The 20615-nt window shown below is 44.3% G+C and overlaps 1 protein-coding gene across 1 annotated transcript in view; it reads left to right on the top strand.

Moving 5' to 3' along the window:
• LOC309568893 (uncharacterized protein) overlaps positions 1-16100 on the top strand; it is a 63027-nt gene extending 46927 nt beyond the window's left edge. The window contains exons 6-9 of the mRNA XM_082274672.1: positions 11281-11431; positions 13526-13672; positions 14843-14968; positions 15758-16100. Coding sequence (XP_082130798.1) covers positions 11281-11431; positions 13526-13672; positions 14843-14968; positions 15758-15913 — 580 coding nt within the window. The 3' untranslated portion in view covers positions 15914-16100. The remainder of the gene's footprint in view (positions 1-11280; positions 11432-13525; positions 13673-14842; positions 14969-15757) is intronic.
• Positions 16101-20615: the final 4515 nt, after the last annotated feature.

Genomic DNA, 20615 nt, shown 5'->3' on the forward strand with positions numbered 1-20615 from the left:
CCCCCAATCACAGAGCCCCCAAATAACACAGCACTGCCAAACACAGAGGCATTGGTTGGTATTGTGCTGAAGGCCGGCCAACCAGCCTACACCATGGCCACTCATGATGCCAATCCTGGGCAAACTGGGTTCCATACTCACATGAACTGTAGCTCCCCAGTGCCGGAAGCACTCATGCAGCCCCAGACCATGACACTCCCACCACTATGCTTGACTGTAGGCATTACTCCTCTGGTGGTTGCCACCACACACGCTTGACACCATCTGAACTAAATAAGTTTATCTTGGTCTCATCAGACCACAGGACATAGTTCCAGTAATCTATGTCCTTAGTCTGCTTTTCTTCAGCAAACTGTTTGCGGGCTTTCTTGTGGATCATCTTTAGCAGAGGCTTCCTTCTGGGACGACAGCCATGCAGACCAATTTGATGCAGTGTGCGGCGTATGGTCTGAGTACTGACAGGCTGACCCCCCCATCCCCTCAACCTCTGCAGCAATGCTGGCAGCACTCATACGTCTATTTCCCAAAGATAATCTCTGGATATGATGCTGAGCATGTGCACTCAACTTCTTTGGTCGACCATGACGAGGCCTGTTCTGAGTGGAACCTGTCCTGTTAAACCGCTGTATGGTCTTGGCCACCTTGCTGCAGCTCAGCTTCAGAGTCTTGGCAATCTTCTTATAGCCTAGGCCATCTTTATGTAGAGCAACAATTTTTTTTTTAAGATCCTCAGAGAGTTCTTTTAAGTACAGTGAGCTCCCCTGCTGCTTGTTGTGGCACTTCTTATGTGCTTTGTCGTCTTCTTTTAAACAGAGGGGGACTGAGTAACCTTTTAATGATATTTTGGTGTTTGAACATTGTAAAGTGCTGAGCAAACTGTTGGCCCCCCATTACCTTTGGGATATACTCATATTTAATTACCTGACCGATCAGCAACCGCTTTACAAGTACCGCTCTACCTACATAGAGGAATCTTTCACCTGCTGCCACTGCATCGGTCTGGCTTTGAATGGACAAAACCTTCTATTGGAATCTACATCTTCCAGCCAATATCCACTCACTATACAACAGTAATCGGCCAAGTATTTGCATCTTCACTGCCTGGATCCATATTGTTTGAAGGGGCCCTTCCTCGGTTTGATCCATTGGTGATCACACACCTGGTTCACAACACATTATTTTTTTTTAATCCCCTTTTTTCCACGAATTCCTATTTAGGAACATGGTAGGAAATTTGTGATCAGTTCATCGGAGGTGGCCTTCACTTTGTAGTTCATCAGCAGAATGTGCACTTCTTATCTATGGTTTACCGGTTAGGTCTGTTTGTGATATTGTCCACTGTTTGTACATGTTTTTATATTTTTAAATGTGTATTGTGTTCATGCATGTTCTGTTTGTCCACCAGGCATAAGTGCTTTAATAAAACGAGTTAAATTTTTCACTACAACTCAGCTTGCATTTTGCATTTGTTGGAGCCTATATCTGATCTACCTTTTTGTTGGGGTCTGCGGTCTGTGAAGTGGTTCTTGAAGTATCTTGTCTTCACCACCTTTACAGACACTCTCACCTCATCTCTCTTTTTGTATGCATTCATATTTGATCAATAGGCATCCTACTAGCTACGTTTCAGCTGAGTGACTATTGATTCTCTACGTTATATGATACTTATCTAGAGGCCTCTATAGGAACCAACCTATTTTTGTTTCTCAATCTTCTTATAGCCTAGGCCATCTTTATGTAGAGCAACAATTTTTTTTTTAAGATCCTCAGAGAGTTCTTTTAAGTACAGTGAGCTCCCCTGCTGCTTGTTGTGGCACTTCTTATGTGCTTTGTCGTCTTCTTTTAAACAGAGGGGGACTGAGTAACCTTTTAATGATATTTTGGTGTTTGAACATTGTAAAGTGCTGAGCAAACTGTTGGCACTATATAAATCCTGTATAATAATAATAAAAATTATGGTGGTTTTAAAAAACTTTGCTGTGATGTTTTTTTGTTTTCATTTAAACCAATAAAAGCGCCACGATCATTTTGATGCCAATGGCTGTAGTCTTTGTCCTAGGGCTCATTGACATGGGCGTACCGATCCATACACCCCTGTGAGGGGCCATCTTCGCCTGCATGGGATGCACAGGTCAGGTGCTCTGTAGAGACCTGTACAGGCGGTCTGTTGAAATCAGCGATCTCCATACACATCCCCGATCCACACACATCCTGGAGTGTTGGATGCATGAATCAGGATGCAGACAGGCAGTGCTCTGATCTGTTCATATGACCCACACGGATGTATATGCCAGGGTGTGCATGGAGATCTGTGCAGGTCCGTGAAGCCAGCTTTCTGTCAATGATTTGAATAGACTCCCTGCACAAGTCTGCACAGATCACATGTGCATCCCGTGCTAGTGAAGATGGCCCCTTTACTTGGGCGTATGGAAAAGGCCTTATTCATAAAGGTATATGTTTTTGTTACTGTTTTTTTGGGGTGTAGCCTGCAATCCTATAAAGACAAGACAGCTTTGGGCTTTTACTAGAGATATCGGAATGCTACAGGCTGGGAGCTTTTATGCGCAGCATAAGTGGAAGGCCTACATGACTGGGTTTACCAGTCTAGGCTGTATTAGTGTAGCACCCTCCTAGGTAGGTGATAGGAAAAAACATATTTGTGGCCATGTCTGCTTATCAGGAGGGCCTGATCTATTAGTTTAGCCTGTTACATGTTTCCAAGTGTGATTCACTGGGTCTGAGGGAGTGTCCCCACTGCTGCCAATGAGGGAGCTCATTGGACAGTGGAGGAAACCTAGCCAGTGGCACACTCTGGTTTATGTCAGTTCCAGTGGAAGGGCATTCCTGCAATGCAGCCTGGGTGGGCACATAAATTGGAGGGGAGCATGTGACAGAGTGTCTTTTGGCGGGAGCATCAGTCCCAGGAGGAGGTGACGGCTGTCTCTCCTCCGGTAAATGTGAGAAAGTGGTCCAGGCAGTCGGCCTAGGGACTGGAGGTTGAGCTGGGCTGCAAGGGATCTAGAGTTGGTGTCCAAGTGGAACTGCTGGGCAGAGATCTTCAGGAAAAACAGTATGGTGAGTACTCAAGATCTGCCCAGGGGTATGCCTAGGAAAGGGGACCACTCCAGAGAGGTCAAAGGGGATCCAGGAGCCAGCTAACCAGGAGTGCACAGTAAAGAGGGTGCCAAGTAGTAAAGCCTTGAAGTTTGGTGAGTAAAAGGGGGCGCCAGGAAGGGCCCTGAGGTGTTCAGCAGTACAGTCTGCATTACAAGTCAGCTACCTCAGGAGAGAGTACCTTAGGGAGCCTAAATTACTTTTCCACAGTCAGAGGTGAAGTTCTAGTAACTGGCCTAGCCGAGGCCAGCATCAGCCAGTGTTAACCAGCGTCAGAGAAGCGTTAACCAGCGTCAGTCAAGCGCTAAACAGCACCAAGCAGCATTTGTCAGTGTCCCTGCCTAATTGTGTATAGTTCAGTTGTTTGAGTATCCCACTTCTCCCTTCTCCTATCCAAGTTCTCAAATAAACCCTAAAAACCAAAGAAACTAGACTGGTTCTTGTCTGAGGTGCTCACACTTGAAAATATGCTAAAAGGTACTGTTGTTGCTAGCGGTAACCCAGGGGGGCCCACACTCAGCAGCTCCCTTGGGAGTAGTGCTACAGTAGTGTAGGCAGTGCCGGGACAAGGTCATCCAGCGCCCAGGGCAAAGATGCCAAACTGCGCCCCCCCTCTTTCCCCTAGGTTTAGGGTCAAGGCACCCTCATCCCTGCAATAAACCATTGCACCCAGGGCACCCGCCCCTCCTGCCCACCCCTTGTCCCGGCCCTGAGTGTAGGGGGTTAATTTAGTTGGTTGGTTTAGGGGGAAAAATTGCCCTACCTCATTGGTGGAGGGCAGGGTGGGGCTGGGTGTGGTCCTAGTGGTCTCTTAGGGGGAGGTGTTATTTCTAGCATCAGTTGGAACAGGGTCAGTGTTGGGCAATCTTTTCCCTGCCCTCCCTCCCATTCATTTGTTTTATGGGTGTTTTGTCTTGACAGGTATATTATGGGGGGACTGGTGATGTCGTAGCAGTGGGCAGAGGTTGCATAGTTTTTGAAGGCTGGGATGGTTACATGTTATGGAGAATGATGGGTTGGGCCCATCTCTGGTTTGGGTGTACCTTCCCTACTAAGTGTCGGCAGTAATATGTGATTGGTTAGGGGGGCTGTATTGGGTAGTAAATTGATAAGCAATTGTAATTGTAGCTGGGGGCCGTGGAGATGCAAGTTGATGGCAGATACAGCTGGTTGTTTATTCGAGTGTGCCTTCAAAAACTTAAGACCTTTTAGAAGATCAGTTAGTTACATCAGGCTGTTAAGTTGGTTTATATAGAGAATGTAATATTATTTAAAGTTAAATGGTATTGATAATTATTGGTCATTTAATAAAAGGGCTACCATGGCCATTTAACTCCAAAATAAAGATGTTTGGTCTGAGTCATTATGGTTTGGTAACACCATTGGATGTGGACAGGCAGCCGTAACATGGGCAATTCCCCAGTCATGTATATAAACATGTTATAGTAGATCATATGACCAAACCCTTACAAATAGGTTTACATCACATTTGATTCACGCTCGAATGTTACTTCATCCACCTCCTTTCCTCTCTCTAGTCACAGCAACCAGATAACGTCATTCACACCCCCCACTTCCTCCATTGTGTTCCCAAATTCTGCCAAGTCATGCTAGCCTAGCACAATATAAGCACAGCCTGTACTCTGCCCAGAACTGCCTAGTCATGTTTAGCCAGCCCATCGACTATTCTTTTCTGTAGATAATGACATTGTAATTCACAGGTTCAGTGCTATGTATAGAAGATTTACTAAATGACATTGCCAAGCATTCTCTGACTGGAATTTCCAGACATGAAAAGGCATCACACCCTGACAAGGGTCAGTTCACTAAACTATAGCACATGTGGTCATTTTAAAATTACATAAAACCTGGAGTTAGGCTTTAGGTATCAATGGTCAAAATGTGAAATCCCATAATAATTTCCACATTAAATTTATTTATTTTTCTAGCCGACTCCTATTAGGTTTACTTTGTGAGAATCCCACACACATTTACTTGCTTGAATTCTGTGACATGTATTCACTATGCTAGCGGTTGCCAACCAGTGGTCCATGGACCACTGATGGTCCACAAGAAAATGTTGATGGTCCCCAGGGGTTCTGCCGAAAACCAACATTGTTGTGGATGGATACCGCCCATTGTTGTTTCCAGTGTTGTTCTCAATGCACGCTAACAGTCAATACTGTCAGCGCACGTTGATACCTGATGCCTCCTCTGTAGTTCCTGCTCCTGTGAACTCAGAGGGAGGCGTTGGGAGTAGTGCAGAGAGCAGGAGGTGAAGAAAGAGGGGACTTCCAATGGCAGTGCTGATCAGAGGGGATAGAGAGCCAGAGCATTATGTGTATAAGGCAGCAGTGTGATCCAGGGGGAGGGGGGCAGAGAGCCAGAGCATTGTGTGTATAAGGCAGCAGTGTGATCCAGGGGGAGGGGGGCAGAGAGCCAGAGATTTGTGTGTATAAGGCAGCAGTGTGATCAGGGGGAGGGGGGCCAAGAGTCAGAGCATTGCGTGTATAAGGCAGCAGTATGATCCAGGGGGAGGGGGGCAGAGAGCCAGAGCATTGTGTGTATAAGACAGCAGCGTGATCCAGGGGGATGCGGAGGAGAGAGCTAGAGCCTTGTGTTGCAGGAAACCACGGTTTGCAGGAAAGAAATTTGCTCAATTCCATCATCAACACAGACATTGTTGATTTGGAAATCCCTCCTGCTGGGCCTTTTTTTTCTCCCAGTGGTGGAAGTCGTCCCCACCAGGAGAAAACACTGATTATTGCTAGAAAAAGCTGCTAGCAATAATTCCAGGTAAAACCAAGCATGCTAGTTGTACCCAAATTGATCGATCGATCAACATGGTACATTCAGCCTGCCCATACAGGGTACGAATCTCAGCAGGTTCAGAAGATTCGAACAGTGTATGGCCTGCCTTAGGCATGTAAAATTCATGTTAGTGGTCGGCGGGATTCAAAATTGTGAGTTTAGTGGTCCGAAAGGTTGGCGACCACTGCACTATGCCCTGTGGGTAGGCCCTGCTGTATCACACATTTCACAGAGACTGCCTTCTGAAATACAGAGGTACTGAGAGAAGTTTCAGAAGGCGGCAGCAGTACAGGAATCACCACTTGCAGGCAGCAAGGTACCATGGGATATGTAGTCCTTTGAAATGGAAAGTAAAATAACAGCAGAAAAGAAGCTGCAAAGCATGCAGAGAATCCAGGAATTTGTGGACATAGATGGCCAGGAGCTAGGCACCACTTAAAACATGAAAGGAGAGTTTCCAAGTAAATTTATATTGTAAAAATGAACTATTGTTTGTATAGTTGTTACAACGCACATGTTATAAAATGAAAGTGTATGCTGTGATCATAGAACTCCTTTACACGTGGGTTCTTGCTCCTAAAATATGGTTTTTGCTTAAAATATTCCTTATAATTGAGGTTAACAGTAAATGACGTATTTAAAAAGCAGTGAACCTAACATTTAGCAAATATTCTCTGCAGGTGAATCTTCCAGGTAAATGTGTTTTAAATAACAGTGATTGATTCACCACCGGAGAATATTTGGTGAAAGTCATATTCATTCATATATATGTCCCTAGGTTTCTATAAGGTGTTCTTTGAAAAGGAGTTTTTTTAAAGGTGGAGATAAAATAAGTATTAATGACACAAAATAAAGATTCATGGGAAATAGAGGCTGTCAGTGGTTATAACAAGCTCAAGGCTGCAGCCATAAACTTGGTATTGTTTTTTACAGACGGCAATTGGCTGTTAAGGAAAAAGTGATCTGGGTGGTTCTACAGCCACCCTATAGCTTTTACAGCATTGAAGTGATGCCCCCCTTCCACCACCTGTGGTAATTCCAGGGCTCTCCCATCCCCTTGGGGAGCCCAGCACTGTGGTAAGCAGCTGGGATAGCAAGCCTCAGAGAAGCTCAAGGAATACACATTCACTGATCTCCTCTGTGGGTAATGAAGCTGGAAGCGACAATGATTTTGTTACTTCCAGTTTCGGAGCAGTCATTCCCTGGCTGCTACATCCATGGAGCCAGCTAATCAAGCATGATCTGTGCTTGATTAGCTGCATTGGAGGGCAGAGGAGACATTGGGGGTCTAGTAGACCCTTGAAGTCTTCATAAAGAGTCCATGTCACCTGCCCAAAGCTATCACATAGGGAGCTTGTTAGCCTCTTTGTGAAAGCAGTAGAGTTTAAGGAGAAGTATAGCCAAATATTTTTTGGGTATACTTCTTTAAAGCGTTCTCTGAATGGCGCTCATGCCAAGTGGCCGACCTCCTGTGTACACAATGTAGGAGGGTAGTTGCTCGGTGCAGGACACAAGAGCGAGCAGAGATCACTGGAGTGGAGTGATTTCCAGCTTCTGGAGGAATCCCACAAGTATGGGTTATGGTATACGCATAGTTACATTGCTCCAAGCTGGACCAATGTAACAATGTAAAAATATAGAGACAGGCAGGTTATTGTTCTTTACCACTTGTCTACCAATGTATGTTTATAAACAGCATGGTAGACAAGTGTGTAGGCAAGTGCCTACAAGGGTAATGTTCTACAATAGCAGGTAAGTTTAGGCTGCCCACGTTGGGACCACCAGTTTCCTAGGCTTTTTGGGTCCTGCCTTCCTTCTTGGTTGATATCTATGAATAGGGGGAAGGCCCAGTTACAGGCATTTTTAGAGCAGGACCATATGGTAACTGGAGGGCCCATGCCACCTGGAAAGATGTAACCTTCATCTGCCAACCCAAGGAATTCACCGATTATGGATACATCCAGTTATGGACTCACACCTACGTAGGTATGCCTGGGCAGCCACAAAATAGTTAGCTAGGAGATGGACTAAGATACACTTTTTATTGTAATGTTTCTGAAGCATTTTAAGTAAAGTTATTCAAGGGGTACATGGTGGTACAGGGTGTTTAAGAAGAACAGAGTCTGTAAAGCACACAGAGGGTATGAAAGCAAGGCCACAACAAAAAGTTTATTTGGCAGTAATATAGGAGCAGGAGAGCAGTTGCCGTAGGTCCATGAACTGGTGGGAATGTGTAGCAGCTGGTTAATAAGCGTGGTACCTTACATAGATGACATATCTCCAGTAATGAGAGGGTTGGTGCTCTGGCTCCTTCCCTAGCAGCCGGTTCCCCAAATAGTACCCATGACCATGATCAAACCCAGGGTATGAAGAACCCTTGTACCTAGCCACATGGTACGGAAGAGCCAAACAAATTAATTAGTGCACGACGGGTCCCTCCTAAATGCAACATTCATCATGCAAAGCTGTAGTAACATGGCACAGCACAATATACCGAGGAACTCTGTATGTTCACAACTGTACACAGTGTACATCTCAGCTCTAGGCCAAGGTTCAGCCATAATGTTAACTTTAACATAACCGTTGCTTCACCTGATCCCGGGCATTGATCAGCACATACATGAGAGGAGACGTGTCCCTGCACGTGTGCACGGGTGAGAGGCCCTGGTTAAATCAAGCTTACAGCTGCTGCTGTAGCTGTGAGCTTGGTACTAGCTTTCAACAGCCGGCGACAGGGCTTCCTAATGAAAGTGATGTCTTCTTTGGGGCTCTCAATGTGTGAGACCCCTAATGTCTCTTTAAAGAGTACTTGTCACCTGGCCATGCTATGGCATTACAGGACTTGTTACCCCCTTAATGATAGCAATAAAGTAGCAAAACAAACAAACAAAACAATAATTGCAAAAATGTAACGCACCCTTATAAACCCCATATAAAAAGTGCAGCGTAGGGTGAGCATGTGTATGTAAACATCAGTTGCACAATACATGTGAGGTATCGTCAAAACCCTGGAGTGAGAGCAATAATTCTAGGGCCATAATTCATGGTTAACTATAAAGTGGTAACTTGAAAAGGCTTTTAAAGCATCACCTATGAAGGATTTCGGGTACCATAGTTTTTTGTGATTCCACAGGCATGTGCAATTTTAAGGCTTAAAACGGAGTTCCACTGGTTTTTGTGTTTATTAACCACTTGCCGACCGCCCGCTGTATATTTACTGCGCCAGTCAGCCCCTCCTGGGCAAAGCAACAAAGTACTACGTCGCTCACCCAGGAGCCTGCAGGTGGCGCCCGACCCCCGCTCGTTCATGGCTATCCCCGCGCGTGTGACCGGCGGCTCCGATGTCAGCCGGCCACTCGCGATCTCCCGCTGGAGAGGGAGAAAGGCAGGCGGCTGATGTAAACAAAGCCGCCTGTCATTCTCCCTTGTGTAACTGCAGAGATCATACGATCCTGCTATGTAGGATCGTATGTCTCTGTGGTTACACCACTAGCCACACACCTTTACAGTTAGAATCACGCCCCTAGGGACACACTTAACCTCTTGATCACTAATAAAGTTAACCCCTTCCCTGCCAGTGTCATTTTTACAGTAACAGTGCATATGTATAGCACTGATTACTGTAGTAATGTCACTGGTACCCCCAAATGTGTCAAAAATGTCAGTCAGGGGTCTGATCTGTCCGCCGCAATGTCGCAGTCCCACAAAAAAAAAATTGCGGATCGCCGCCATTACTAGTTAAAAAAAAAAAACAATAAAAATGACATAAATCTTTCCCTTAGTTAGTAAATAACTTTTGCGCAAACCAATCAAAATACGCATATTGCGATTTTTTTTACCAAAAATATGTAGCAGAAAACAAATTGGCCTAAAATGTTAAAAAATTTTGATTTTTACATTTTTTTTGGGTGGAATTTCAAATAAAAAAAATGTGAAAAATATTGCTATTTTTTCAAAATTGATGCTCTTTTTTTGTTTATAGCGCAAAAAGTAAAAATCGCACAGGTGATCAAATACCACCAAAAGAAAGCTCTGTTTGTGGAAAAAAAAGCATGTAAATTTAATTTGGGTACAGCATCGCACGACGGCGCAATTGTCCGTTAAAGTCACGCAGTGCCGAATCGCAAAATAGGCCCTGGTCTTTGAGCAGCCAAATCCTCCGGGGCTTAAGTGGTTAAAAGTCAGCAGCTACAAAGAGTGTAGCTGCTGACTTTTAATAAACACACACTCACCTGTCCCACGATCAAGCGATGCAGCCAGCGGGAGCCTCGCTCCTCTCCCTCTTCTCCCCATGGCACCGGCATCTCTAGTGTGGGCACCTGGCTGAGACAGCATGTGGCTTCACAGCCAGGTGCGCACTGCACATGTGCGAGTCGCACTGCGCATCCTGAGTGGACAGGAAATCTTCTGGGACCTGTGACGTGTCCCAGAAGATTGCAGGGAGGGAGGAGGAGAGGAGAACTTCTGCTCGAGCCGCCTAGGTGGCCTGAGCGGAAGTGGGAGCCTGTACCTGTCAAAACTAGGTACCCGCTCCCCCCCCCCCCCAAAAAAAATGACATGCCAAATGTGGCATGTCAGGGGGTCAGGAGGCCTTAAATTTACTCAACATAACCCCATCTTTTATATTTTACCAAAAAAAGTGGGTATATTATTGCATTTCTCTGCACTAAAATCCGTTGTAGGGTATTTTTTTCCTGAAAATATACATTTGATAAATAGCTGCGCAAATATAATGCAAAAAAAAAAAAAAATTCAACTACCACCATTTTATTTTCCAGGGTCTCTGCTTTTAGAAAATACCTACTTTTTGTGGGATTTGCAGTCATTTATAGCAAAAAAAAATGCTGATTTTAACAAGTGTGCAAAAAAAATAAAAAATTGCCCTTGTAGACAAGTGGTTAATGCATGCTGTATGTGTGGGTGTTACAACGTTCATTTTAAAGCTTAGATTACTGGACACAGGGATTCATTGCAAATGTTTTTTTTTTTTTTTTCTTGTAAAATTTTACGCTTGCATAACTGAAATTTCTGCCCAGCAAATGTGAATCTGCATTTTTTTTTTTTTTTTTTTTTTTTTTTTTTTTTACACACTGCTCTAAAAACACTATTGGTGCACACGCTCCTCTCTGCCTGTGACTGTCAGCAGCATACTTGGACTTTGATTGGCTTCTAGTAGATGATGTAAGTGAAGGGAGGGAGTGCAGTCCCCAGACTCTCAGGCTGGTTGCCTATATATACAGAGCTTCTTTGTGCAGTGATCAGTTCTACTCCTGACTCTGAGCAGAGTTCTTGCTTCAACAGTGTTTGAACGGAACCCTCTCTGAGTCTTTTGCTCTTTTACTTTTTTTAAACATCTATTGCATTACTGCTTTTTTGCGCCACCCAAAACCACCAAATCGCTGAAATGGACTCCCAGGTGCGCCAGAACTTCCACCGCGACTGCGAAGCTGCCATCAACCGTATGGTGAATATGGAGCTGTACGCCTCCTACACCTACCTCTCCATGGTGAGTACCTTTTATAAAAAAAATATTTTCAGGCAGGGACATAATTCTGTATGAAAAGGAGCCAACAGCCATTATGTAAAGTCTCTGGCTCTACAATGCTCATCTTAAAGGCAGCACTATTGTGTTCAGCATTATGCTAAAATGGTAACCCTGGCATATCAATACCTAAATATAGAAATGCCTTCTATACCCAATGATCTGGTTATGTTGCTGTAGAGCCATATAATGTTTCATGGTGTGCATGAATATAACCCCAGCTTGTCCTATCAAAATATTGCTGTGATCAGATCAACTGGATAGAATGGCCTGTTGTAGATCAGACTTATTTATAAAGCTTACCACCCCAGCCTAATGGTAGGAATTACTTGCTGACTGCCTTGTTGGCTCATTTATGTCTGTATTCTATTTTACTTCCCTTTACTGCTGCTTTACAAAGGCAAGATGGCTCCTTGTAGTGAGCTCACTGCTGCTCTATGCAAAAAACAATCCACACATTGTGCTGTTTCCTGCACCGCCTACCTTGCACCCAGTAATCAATATCAGCTCTTTGCAGTGCTTCCCACCCTCTGTTCCCAACTATCTTATCTCTCCTTGTACTGGGAGGCTGAAAACCAGTTTTTCTTCTGTTGTGCAAGGCCCTAATGGGAGGGGGACAAGAGCACCCAGAACCCAACCCCCACCTACTTGCATACTATACATTACTGCTAACACCCCTCCAGCACTGGAAGCTTTGCTTTCTCCAGGCTCATTCTTCAGTGAAAGAACATGTAAATGGCGTTTGTGAAAAAAGCTGCTGTGGCTTCTTGCTGCTCTTTATGTACAAAGGCTAGCTGCGGAGTGTTGTAGAGCTGGGGTTTTACCAATTATTTTCTATTCAACCTGTTTCATAAGTCTCAAGACCAGTACCAATTTGCTTCTAATACAGAGTCTGTTAGCCAGCTGACTGTGCGTTAGAATGACTTTCTGAAATTACTTTTGTTATTGCTTAGTATTGAATCATTGGGTACACTGGGGATGTTAATTTGAAATGAGCTAAATAATGGGAAGACTACAAAAAATGGCTGACTCTGTTGGTATTCAGTACACAGCTCCACAAAAAGACCCCAGGCTTTAAAGTGGAATTCCAGCTTTTTTTTTTTTTTATTTTATTTATATATATATATATATATGAGGCAGCCCAAGCCTGCTGGTATGGCCTTCTGGGATATGGTGCTGCTGGCTACCCAGCGTGCACCTCCCGATCGCTTGCACAAACCTAGCGAGGCTACAAGTGGCAGGACTCCTGGGATTGGGGACCATCCTATTCCAGGAGCCAATGCGTGGCCAAACATGGTGTACCTTGCCATGACAAGGTACTGCAGAATGGGATTACAACAACAAAAAGTATTTGCACAGTGGGGGGAACCCCCAATGAGATTACAGAAAGTGATAATGAACTGGGGGGGAGGGGGTGGATAAAATGCCTGGAACTCCGCTTTAATGTTTTTTTTCTTTATGACTCACCAAGGCTAAGCTGGAGATAGATGAAAAGAAGAAAATCGCTCAATTCCCCCCCTTAATACAATGTGTGTTGATGGGAGGGGGGTCTAATCCCTTCAGGAGAATAATGCTTACTGCTAGCAGCTATAATGGCAGCTAGCAATAATTGCATGTAAAATCTCTTGACAGGCTGGTTGTATCCAAGTTGATGAATCCATTTGCGTACATTCAGCCTGCCCATACATGGGTCGAATCTTGGCCAGTCCCTGCTGAACCAGCTGAGATTCAAACTGTCTAGAGCTGGGTTAAAATGACCAAATCCACTAGAAAACTGCTAAACTTTTGAAAGAGATTCTTCCCTCTAATTGGCCAAATTGGGCACCAGCCACAGTCTGTCACTCCATGTATCTTTAACTGATAAATGAACATGTAGCAGTCCTGGAATACTGGAGGTTTTGGCACATTATAGCTTATTCTGAAGATGGACATGATACATCAAATTGTTGGACAGCATAAGCTTCTCTTGTTTGGGCGCATGCTACTGCTCAAAATTTGTGCGTTTCTTTGACTTCTATGAATCTAATTTTAAATTAAATTTCTACCCTCTTCATTCAGGCTTTCTACTTTGACCGTGATGATATCGCCCTTCACAATGTGGCCAAGTTTTTCAAGGAACAAAGTCACGAAGAGAGGGAGCATGCCGAGAAATTGATGAAGTATCAGAACAAACGTGGGGGTCGCATTGTCCTGCAGGATGTCAAGGTAAAATTTATTTCATCCTTACTGTTGGGGGTGTGATGTCCAAACCTTGTAGGTGGGGCCTGTTGGGTCTAGGAATAACATGACTCCAGAGATCATGTTTGAGGACAGAACTTAGTGAATCACTGCTGAAGCTGAATGTCTGGATAATGTGGAGGTTCATGCAGATGGTTGAAAATGACTATGTACGGACAAATTTGGTGACTTTGCCACCAAATCTTCTGTCTGTTTTGTATATCTTATTACTAATGATCCTTTTTTATGCCTGTATCTGACTCCGTAGGCAAACCAGCTTTCCTGATGTGTCATGAAGACACAAGAGGCAGGCTCATTAAATGCAGATTGCTTAATGGATCAAAAACCCAATTGCTGCTGTAAATTATGCAAATGGAGAAAAAATGCATACATGTGATTATAACAGGGGCGTAACTACAGGGGTTGCAATTGCAACTGGGCCTGTGCGGCTCCCCTGTACACCTGGACAGGAGGGGTGGCTAGGGCAGCATGTAGAGAAATCCCTGTACTCCTCCGTTTTCCTCCTGCAGGAGGAAAATGGAGGAGATTGGTTCCTTTGTATGCTGCCCCCGCCACTCCTCCTCTCCAGTTCACTTGTGTTCTGCTGTCTCTGGGCCCCTGTGTGCTCCTTTCTCTCCTGCCGGCTGCTGCAGGGAATGTTACAATAGGGAACCAGGAAGGAGTCAGTCAATATGTAATTTACCAGCTCCCTTTTCTGAATGGACAGTCATAGTTGGTGACATTGTAAAAAAAAAAAAAATAATACAACTAAAATACCAAAAATTAAAAAGACACCATTGGGTGAACTTCCAGGATTGCAAAGGTCAAACTTGCAACTAAGCCCTGGCATTCCACCACCATGGGGAGGCCCCAAGATGGCAGGAAGGGGGCCCACTGCAGAACTTGTGAAAGGTTCCCACTGCTGGACCATAATAAAGGGCCCCAGGATCAGTGGGAAGAGCCCCAGGCTTGAAGGGAATGGCCAGGGGTCTGGGGGGGGCCCTTTATGGTTTCTTGCACCAGGGCCCTGAAGGTTCTAGTTACGCCTCTGGATTGTAATGAAGCCCAAATAGACTACTCACAACTTGAATGGTATAATGGCGATCTATTTACATAATTGAAATATACTAATTGAAGACATTTCTATGTTTTTCTCAGAAACCAGAGCGTGATGAGTGGGGTAACACCCTGGATGCCATGCAGGCTGCTCTGCAGCTGGAAAAGACTGTGAATCAGGCTCTTCTGGACCTGCACAAAGTAGGATCTGACAAGGTTGACCCCCATGTAAGTATCTGCCTACACTAAGTCCTGGTTGTTGATGGAAGGGTGTTTTATTTATGGTGGTGAACCTCCAAAATGAGTCCAATAAAGAAAAGCCTAGACAAAAACCAGGAGCCAGGCCAAACTGACCAAACAGTAGTGCAGCTGATGCCACGTGTTTCCCAGCCATTAAGATCTACAATATTTTTACCACTACTGAGTGTGGCAAATAGTCATGTATGTTCAGCACTCTTGTCATACTGTATCTTAGAACCTGTTATTAGACATTGCAGGTTAGAATTTCTTTGTGGCAGAAGGTGCATAACTTGTCATAACTGTGTTCCAGTGCATTCCATGAGCCCTCAGATCTCAGGTGCTCATAGTATGCAAATTCAGAACTTCCAAGTACTTCCCCCCCCCCCCCCCCCTTCCTTTATCCAACCCCCCCTCTCTTCTATCTAGTCGCATGACTACTATTTTTTTATTTTTTTCACACCTTGCTTGATGTTTAGCCTTTTAGATTCCTATAGACTTCTGTCTGAAATTAGACGGAGATCCGAATCTGGAATTTTTCTACTCTAGAAATATGTAGATGGCAGTTATGGTGACACTAGTTATGTCACCAGCCCATAAGAGCTTGGCAGTGTAACTGGTGTGTCCAATGGTAATAAGTTAGATTTAGTCAATATAAGCATGTAAATTTTAAGAATCTGGTTTCTATAAAACATATTTTTTCATATGCTGCATAAGTTGAATAGCTTTCAAACCGATAATTAACTGGTTCTATATTTTTTTTTTTTTTTTTTTTAAAAGCTTTGTGACTTCTTGGAGTCTGAATACCTGGAGGAACAGGTGAAGGCTATTAAGGAGCTTGGAGATTACATCACCAACCTGAAGCGCCTTGGGCTGCCCCAGAACGGCATGGGCGAGTACCTGTTTGACAAGCACACCATGGGAGAGAGCAGCTAAACCGTGTCCCACCCATGAGGATCCAACCAGTCTACTCTGCATCTGCATTCCTTTGTTCATGTGGAATAATTAACATCATGTATCCCTGTTACCTGAAATGGACCAAACTTTTGTGATATTTAAATAAATGCAGCAGTGACTGTGCTTTGTCAACAAGTTTCCAATAAAAAGTCTTTCTGCATTATGTTATTTGTTATTAATATATTTGTAAATATGCCAATACTTGTGTGTGTTTTTTAACTAGGTTTTTAGAGCATGCTACAAAGAGAGCCTGGCATTTTTCATTGTTGGGTACTTTGGCAATGGGGGGGGGGATGTGGTGGTGTATTTTTCAAAATATGGGAGAAATAATAGTTCTTGCACAAACAGGTTCCCAACATAAGATCTCAGTGGATCTTAGGCCTCTTTCACACGGGTGATCCGTTTTTGTCATCCGTTCAGTCACTTTTTTTTTTTTTTTATAAACGGACACGGATGACACTTGTACAAATGGGGTTCTGTTCCGTTCCAAAAAAACAGAACTGAAAGGATGCAAATCGGATGCCCTGGGCGGTACAATTTATTGGAGGGAGGGGGCGCAGTGAAGTGTACTTCTAAAGTGGCTGGACAACTGTGTGTGCGTGTGTGATTGATCCAGGTACTTGTTGCTGTACAGCCCCGTACACACGTACCGATTGTAGGCTTGTTAGTATGATACAGCCGACAGCACATTTTCGGCCAAAGAGAATCTGTTGTGCAGGCATTAAAATTTTTGTTGGCCAACACCAGAACGGCCGATTGTTCGCCAGTCAGTACAGATTTCGGCCGACAGACAGCAGATTAGCAAGACTGGGCATGCTCAGAAAAGAAAAAAGACAAGGAAAGTTAACCATCACATGACATCACTTCTGCAGTCGGCTGTTGTTGGCCGACAAAATTTGTGTGCAGTTTTCAACAGACACAACAGCCCTGGACAAAAGACAGCTGATCGTTCGGCCGACGATCAGTACGTGTGTACGGGGCTTTACTCCTGCAACGATGTGCCGAGCACGCTCCTGCACCCGGCACAAACCTAAAAACAGACTAGCCATTTCGGATCACAGCCAGATAGAGCCTGTGCCCTGACACTTACCACCCCCCCACCCACCACTACCCCACAGACAGGAGAGGAGAAAGAGCTGCTCTTCCTCCCGCCCTCCCCTCCTGTGCTTGCCACACTCCCAACAGTTTTCTACCTCAGAGAAGATGATGTGCGGTTGGGAAGATTGAACACCAGCAACAACCAGAAGAGGAAAGATGGAGTCTGATCCATCCACTCCCTCCCTTCTCTCTCTTCTGCTTCCCATCGAGTACTCTGATGTAAGGGCACCCTTCCTTCCTCCATCTCTTTATTCCTTCCTTCATCTCTCTCTCCATTCCTTTCTTTCTTTATTCCTTCCTTCCTCCATCTCTTTCTGGCTGAGAGGAGAAGGTTATTTACCAGTTCTATTTAATTTCTGTAATATGCAGCATTAGGGGGTTAATGTATTGCCGCTGGTCACTGATACATCAGTAACCCTGACACTGGTGCCACTAATGCAGCACAAAGGGGTTAATTAACTGCCACTGGTCACTAATGTATCAGTGATCGTGCAATACATTAACCCTCTCATGCTGCATAATACAAGTTGAGTCAAACACCAGTGATAAACCCAAAGTCCCAATGTGCTAATAAAGGTTCTTTGGTAACATCCGCACCATCTGCCAACTTCAAATGAGTTATCCTGTGACCGTCACCTTCACCATATATAAAGTGCTCGCGTACCAGATTGCACAGACTTCAAGAAGCGCGTGACAGCACATGACTCCATCAGTCACCGCGCTTCTTGAATCCCGGAAGGACAGGTAGCTGCGATTAACCAGCCAGGTTGTTTTGATCCTAATGCGATTACGTGTTCGTCTTGCTGTAAGTGCAATATTGTATACCATAAATAAAGCTTTTTACACTATGGCGAGCAAGACTTTTGTATTTTGGGGACCATCTGTGATATCGTTTCCTGGACTGTGGGTCCACTTGCCATAAGAGGTTCCTGGGACAGTTAACTATTTCTATACCGGGCATATTTCAGCACTCCTCTCCTAAATGTAAAGATCATAATTTTTTTTGCTGGAAAATTACTTTGAACGCCCAAACATTATATATTTTTTTTTTTAGTAGAGACCCTAGGGAATAAAATGCCCGTCATTGCAACTCTTTTGTCATACGGTATTTGCGCAGGAATTTTTCAAACTTATTTTTTTTTTTTTCGAAAAACAGTTCCATGAATAAAAAAAAAACCAAAACACTAAAGTTAGCCTAATTTCTTTGTATATTGTGAAAGATGATGTTACACCGAGTAAATAGATACCTGACATGTCATGCTTTAAAATTCGCACACTTGTGGAATTGTGCCAAACTTCAGTACTTAAAAATCTCCTTAGGCGACGCTTTAACATTTTTTACAGGTTACCAGTTTAGAGTTACAGAGGAGGTCTTGGGCTAGAATTGTTGCTGTCACTCTAACATTCGCGCCGATACCTCATGTGTGGTTTGAACGCCGTTTACATACGAGTAATTTTAAACGTCCCTTGTAATAAGAACAGGGCATGACAGGTCCTCTTTGCAAAGAGATCTGAGGTTTATATGTCCCTACATCTCTTTTCTAGGCAGGAAGGACTGACATAAAAAAAGAAAAAAGATCTCAGCCTTTCTATCTGAGATCACGGCAGTATTTAGAACTGCCAGGCCGGACGTGACGACATAATGTCGCGCCCGGGCCACCGGGAGCCATAGAGACTGCTGGGGACCATCTGGTCCTCTGTATTCTCTATGGTGAACTTCCGCCGCCAGCGGATTCCTTCTCTGGCTCCCCGATCGCGCCGAGCAAGCCAGTAGAAGCCTGTAATGCCCCATACACACGTGCAGATTATCTGCAGACTTATGTCTGCAGACTTACCTTTTCTATGTAGTGCAAGGGCCTGCCGGATTGCATACAAATTGAAAGTGTTTAGGTTTGACCTCATATTATATGGTTTTGGTAAGTCTGCAGACAAAAGTCTGCAGATAATCTGCATGTGTGTATGGGGCATAAGAATGATCAAGCGGCTGAACTGGGGGGGGGGGGGGCGTAGTTTGCCATCTTCGCCCTGGGCACCATATGGCCTTGTCCCAGCACTGCATTACTGGAAACATAATGATCATTCAGGTACAAAGGGACCCCTGTCCAACTAAAGAGGTGGACAACTGAGCAAACCAAGGCTAACAGCCTGAGAAGGTTCACCGGGAGGCCCTTGAAAATCTGGCAGAACCAAGTTTAGATCCTAAGCAGTTATTGGGGAATGTATAAGAGAAACAATGAGGGACACCTTGTATAAAGGCTTTTAAGTGAGAGGCGAGCAGTCTGAAAATAAACCGCTAAGGCCAAGATTTGATTCTTGATGATATTCAAAGCCAAACGCTGATAAAGGCCACACTGGAAAAGACAAGATCTGTCCCATTGAGAACTTTTTAGAATAAAATGTCCTTGTCTCACAAGAGGAAAAATATGCTATATAAGTGGGATAGTAGACTTTGAGAGAAGTTCATTTTCCAGCTTTCCGGAGTTTAGGAATGATCAAATCCAATAGGCCCCTCTCCTTTAGGATCTGGGCTTTAACTGGGCTTTAAATCATTAAATCCAGCAAGCGAGTAGCAGGGTGGCAAACCAGCTTCTGGGACAGTAGATCTAGGAGCCCTTTCACACTGAGGTGCTTGAAAACTACCCATAAAACTGTAAACGCTTTTGCAGCACTTTTCAGGCGTTATCAGTACGCATTTCTTATAGATGTGACTCAACAACTGCTTCAAAAACCATTTTGAGGTGCATCCCATTCATTTGAATGGAGAGGGGCGTTTTTGAGGCACTTTTTTTAACATTCCAAACATGCTCCAAAGATGTTACTTTCAGGATTTTTTTGCACCGCCCCAGTGTGAAAGCATTCATTGATTTAGAAGGGAATAGTTTTTTTTTTGTGAGCTTTTCAGGCACTTTTTTTTGGTGCCAAAGCAGTGTGAAAGGGCTCTAGATGATCTGGGAGGGCCCATAGAGAGTTTGTCAAGAGCCTGTATAGCAGATCTTGATACAAGTGCCAGTAGAAGGAGGTAAATAATTCCGATGAAAAAAAGGTAGGGAATTCTTCTCCAAGAGGAGATGTCCATTAGCTAAGGACACTTGGTCTATGAATTGATTTATGTGTCCTGTACTAAAGGGGGCTTCCATGAGAAAAAGGGGTGCAAATACAGAACTACGGCTGCCAGGGACAATGGAGAGAAAGCTTCATTCCCACAGAGAACCTTTTAAGGGAGTAACCCGAAAGAACACCTAGGGAGGGTTCTGCAGGGGCCAGAGCATCTGAATTAGACCCCAAAGAGACACAGAAGGTGGGACTCTTGAAGGGGACAGCAGTGTATAGAGGGACTCTTGATGCTGACCTTATTGTAAAGGGGGACATTTGATGGAGACTCTGATGTAAAGGGGGATTCTTGACGGGGACCCTGATGTAAAGGAGGGACAGTCATAGGAACCTTAATGTAAAGGTGGGACTCTTGAAGAGGGACCCTGATGTAAAGGAAGTATTCTTGACATGCACTCCAATTTAAAGAGGAACTCTTGATGGGGACCCAGTTGTAAAGGGGGGATACTTGATAGAGACCCCAGTGTAAAGG

The sequence above is a fragment of the Pelophylax lessonae genome, assembly GCF_965119305.1.
Source record: "Pelophylax lessonae genome assembly, chromosome: 12".
Taxonomy (NCBI): Eukaryota; Metazoa; Chordata; class Amphibia; order Anura; family Ranidae; genus Pelophylax; species Pelophylax lessonae.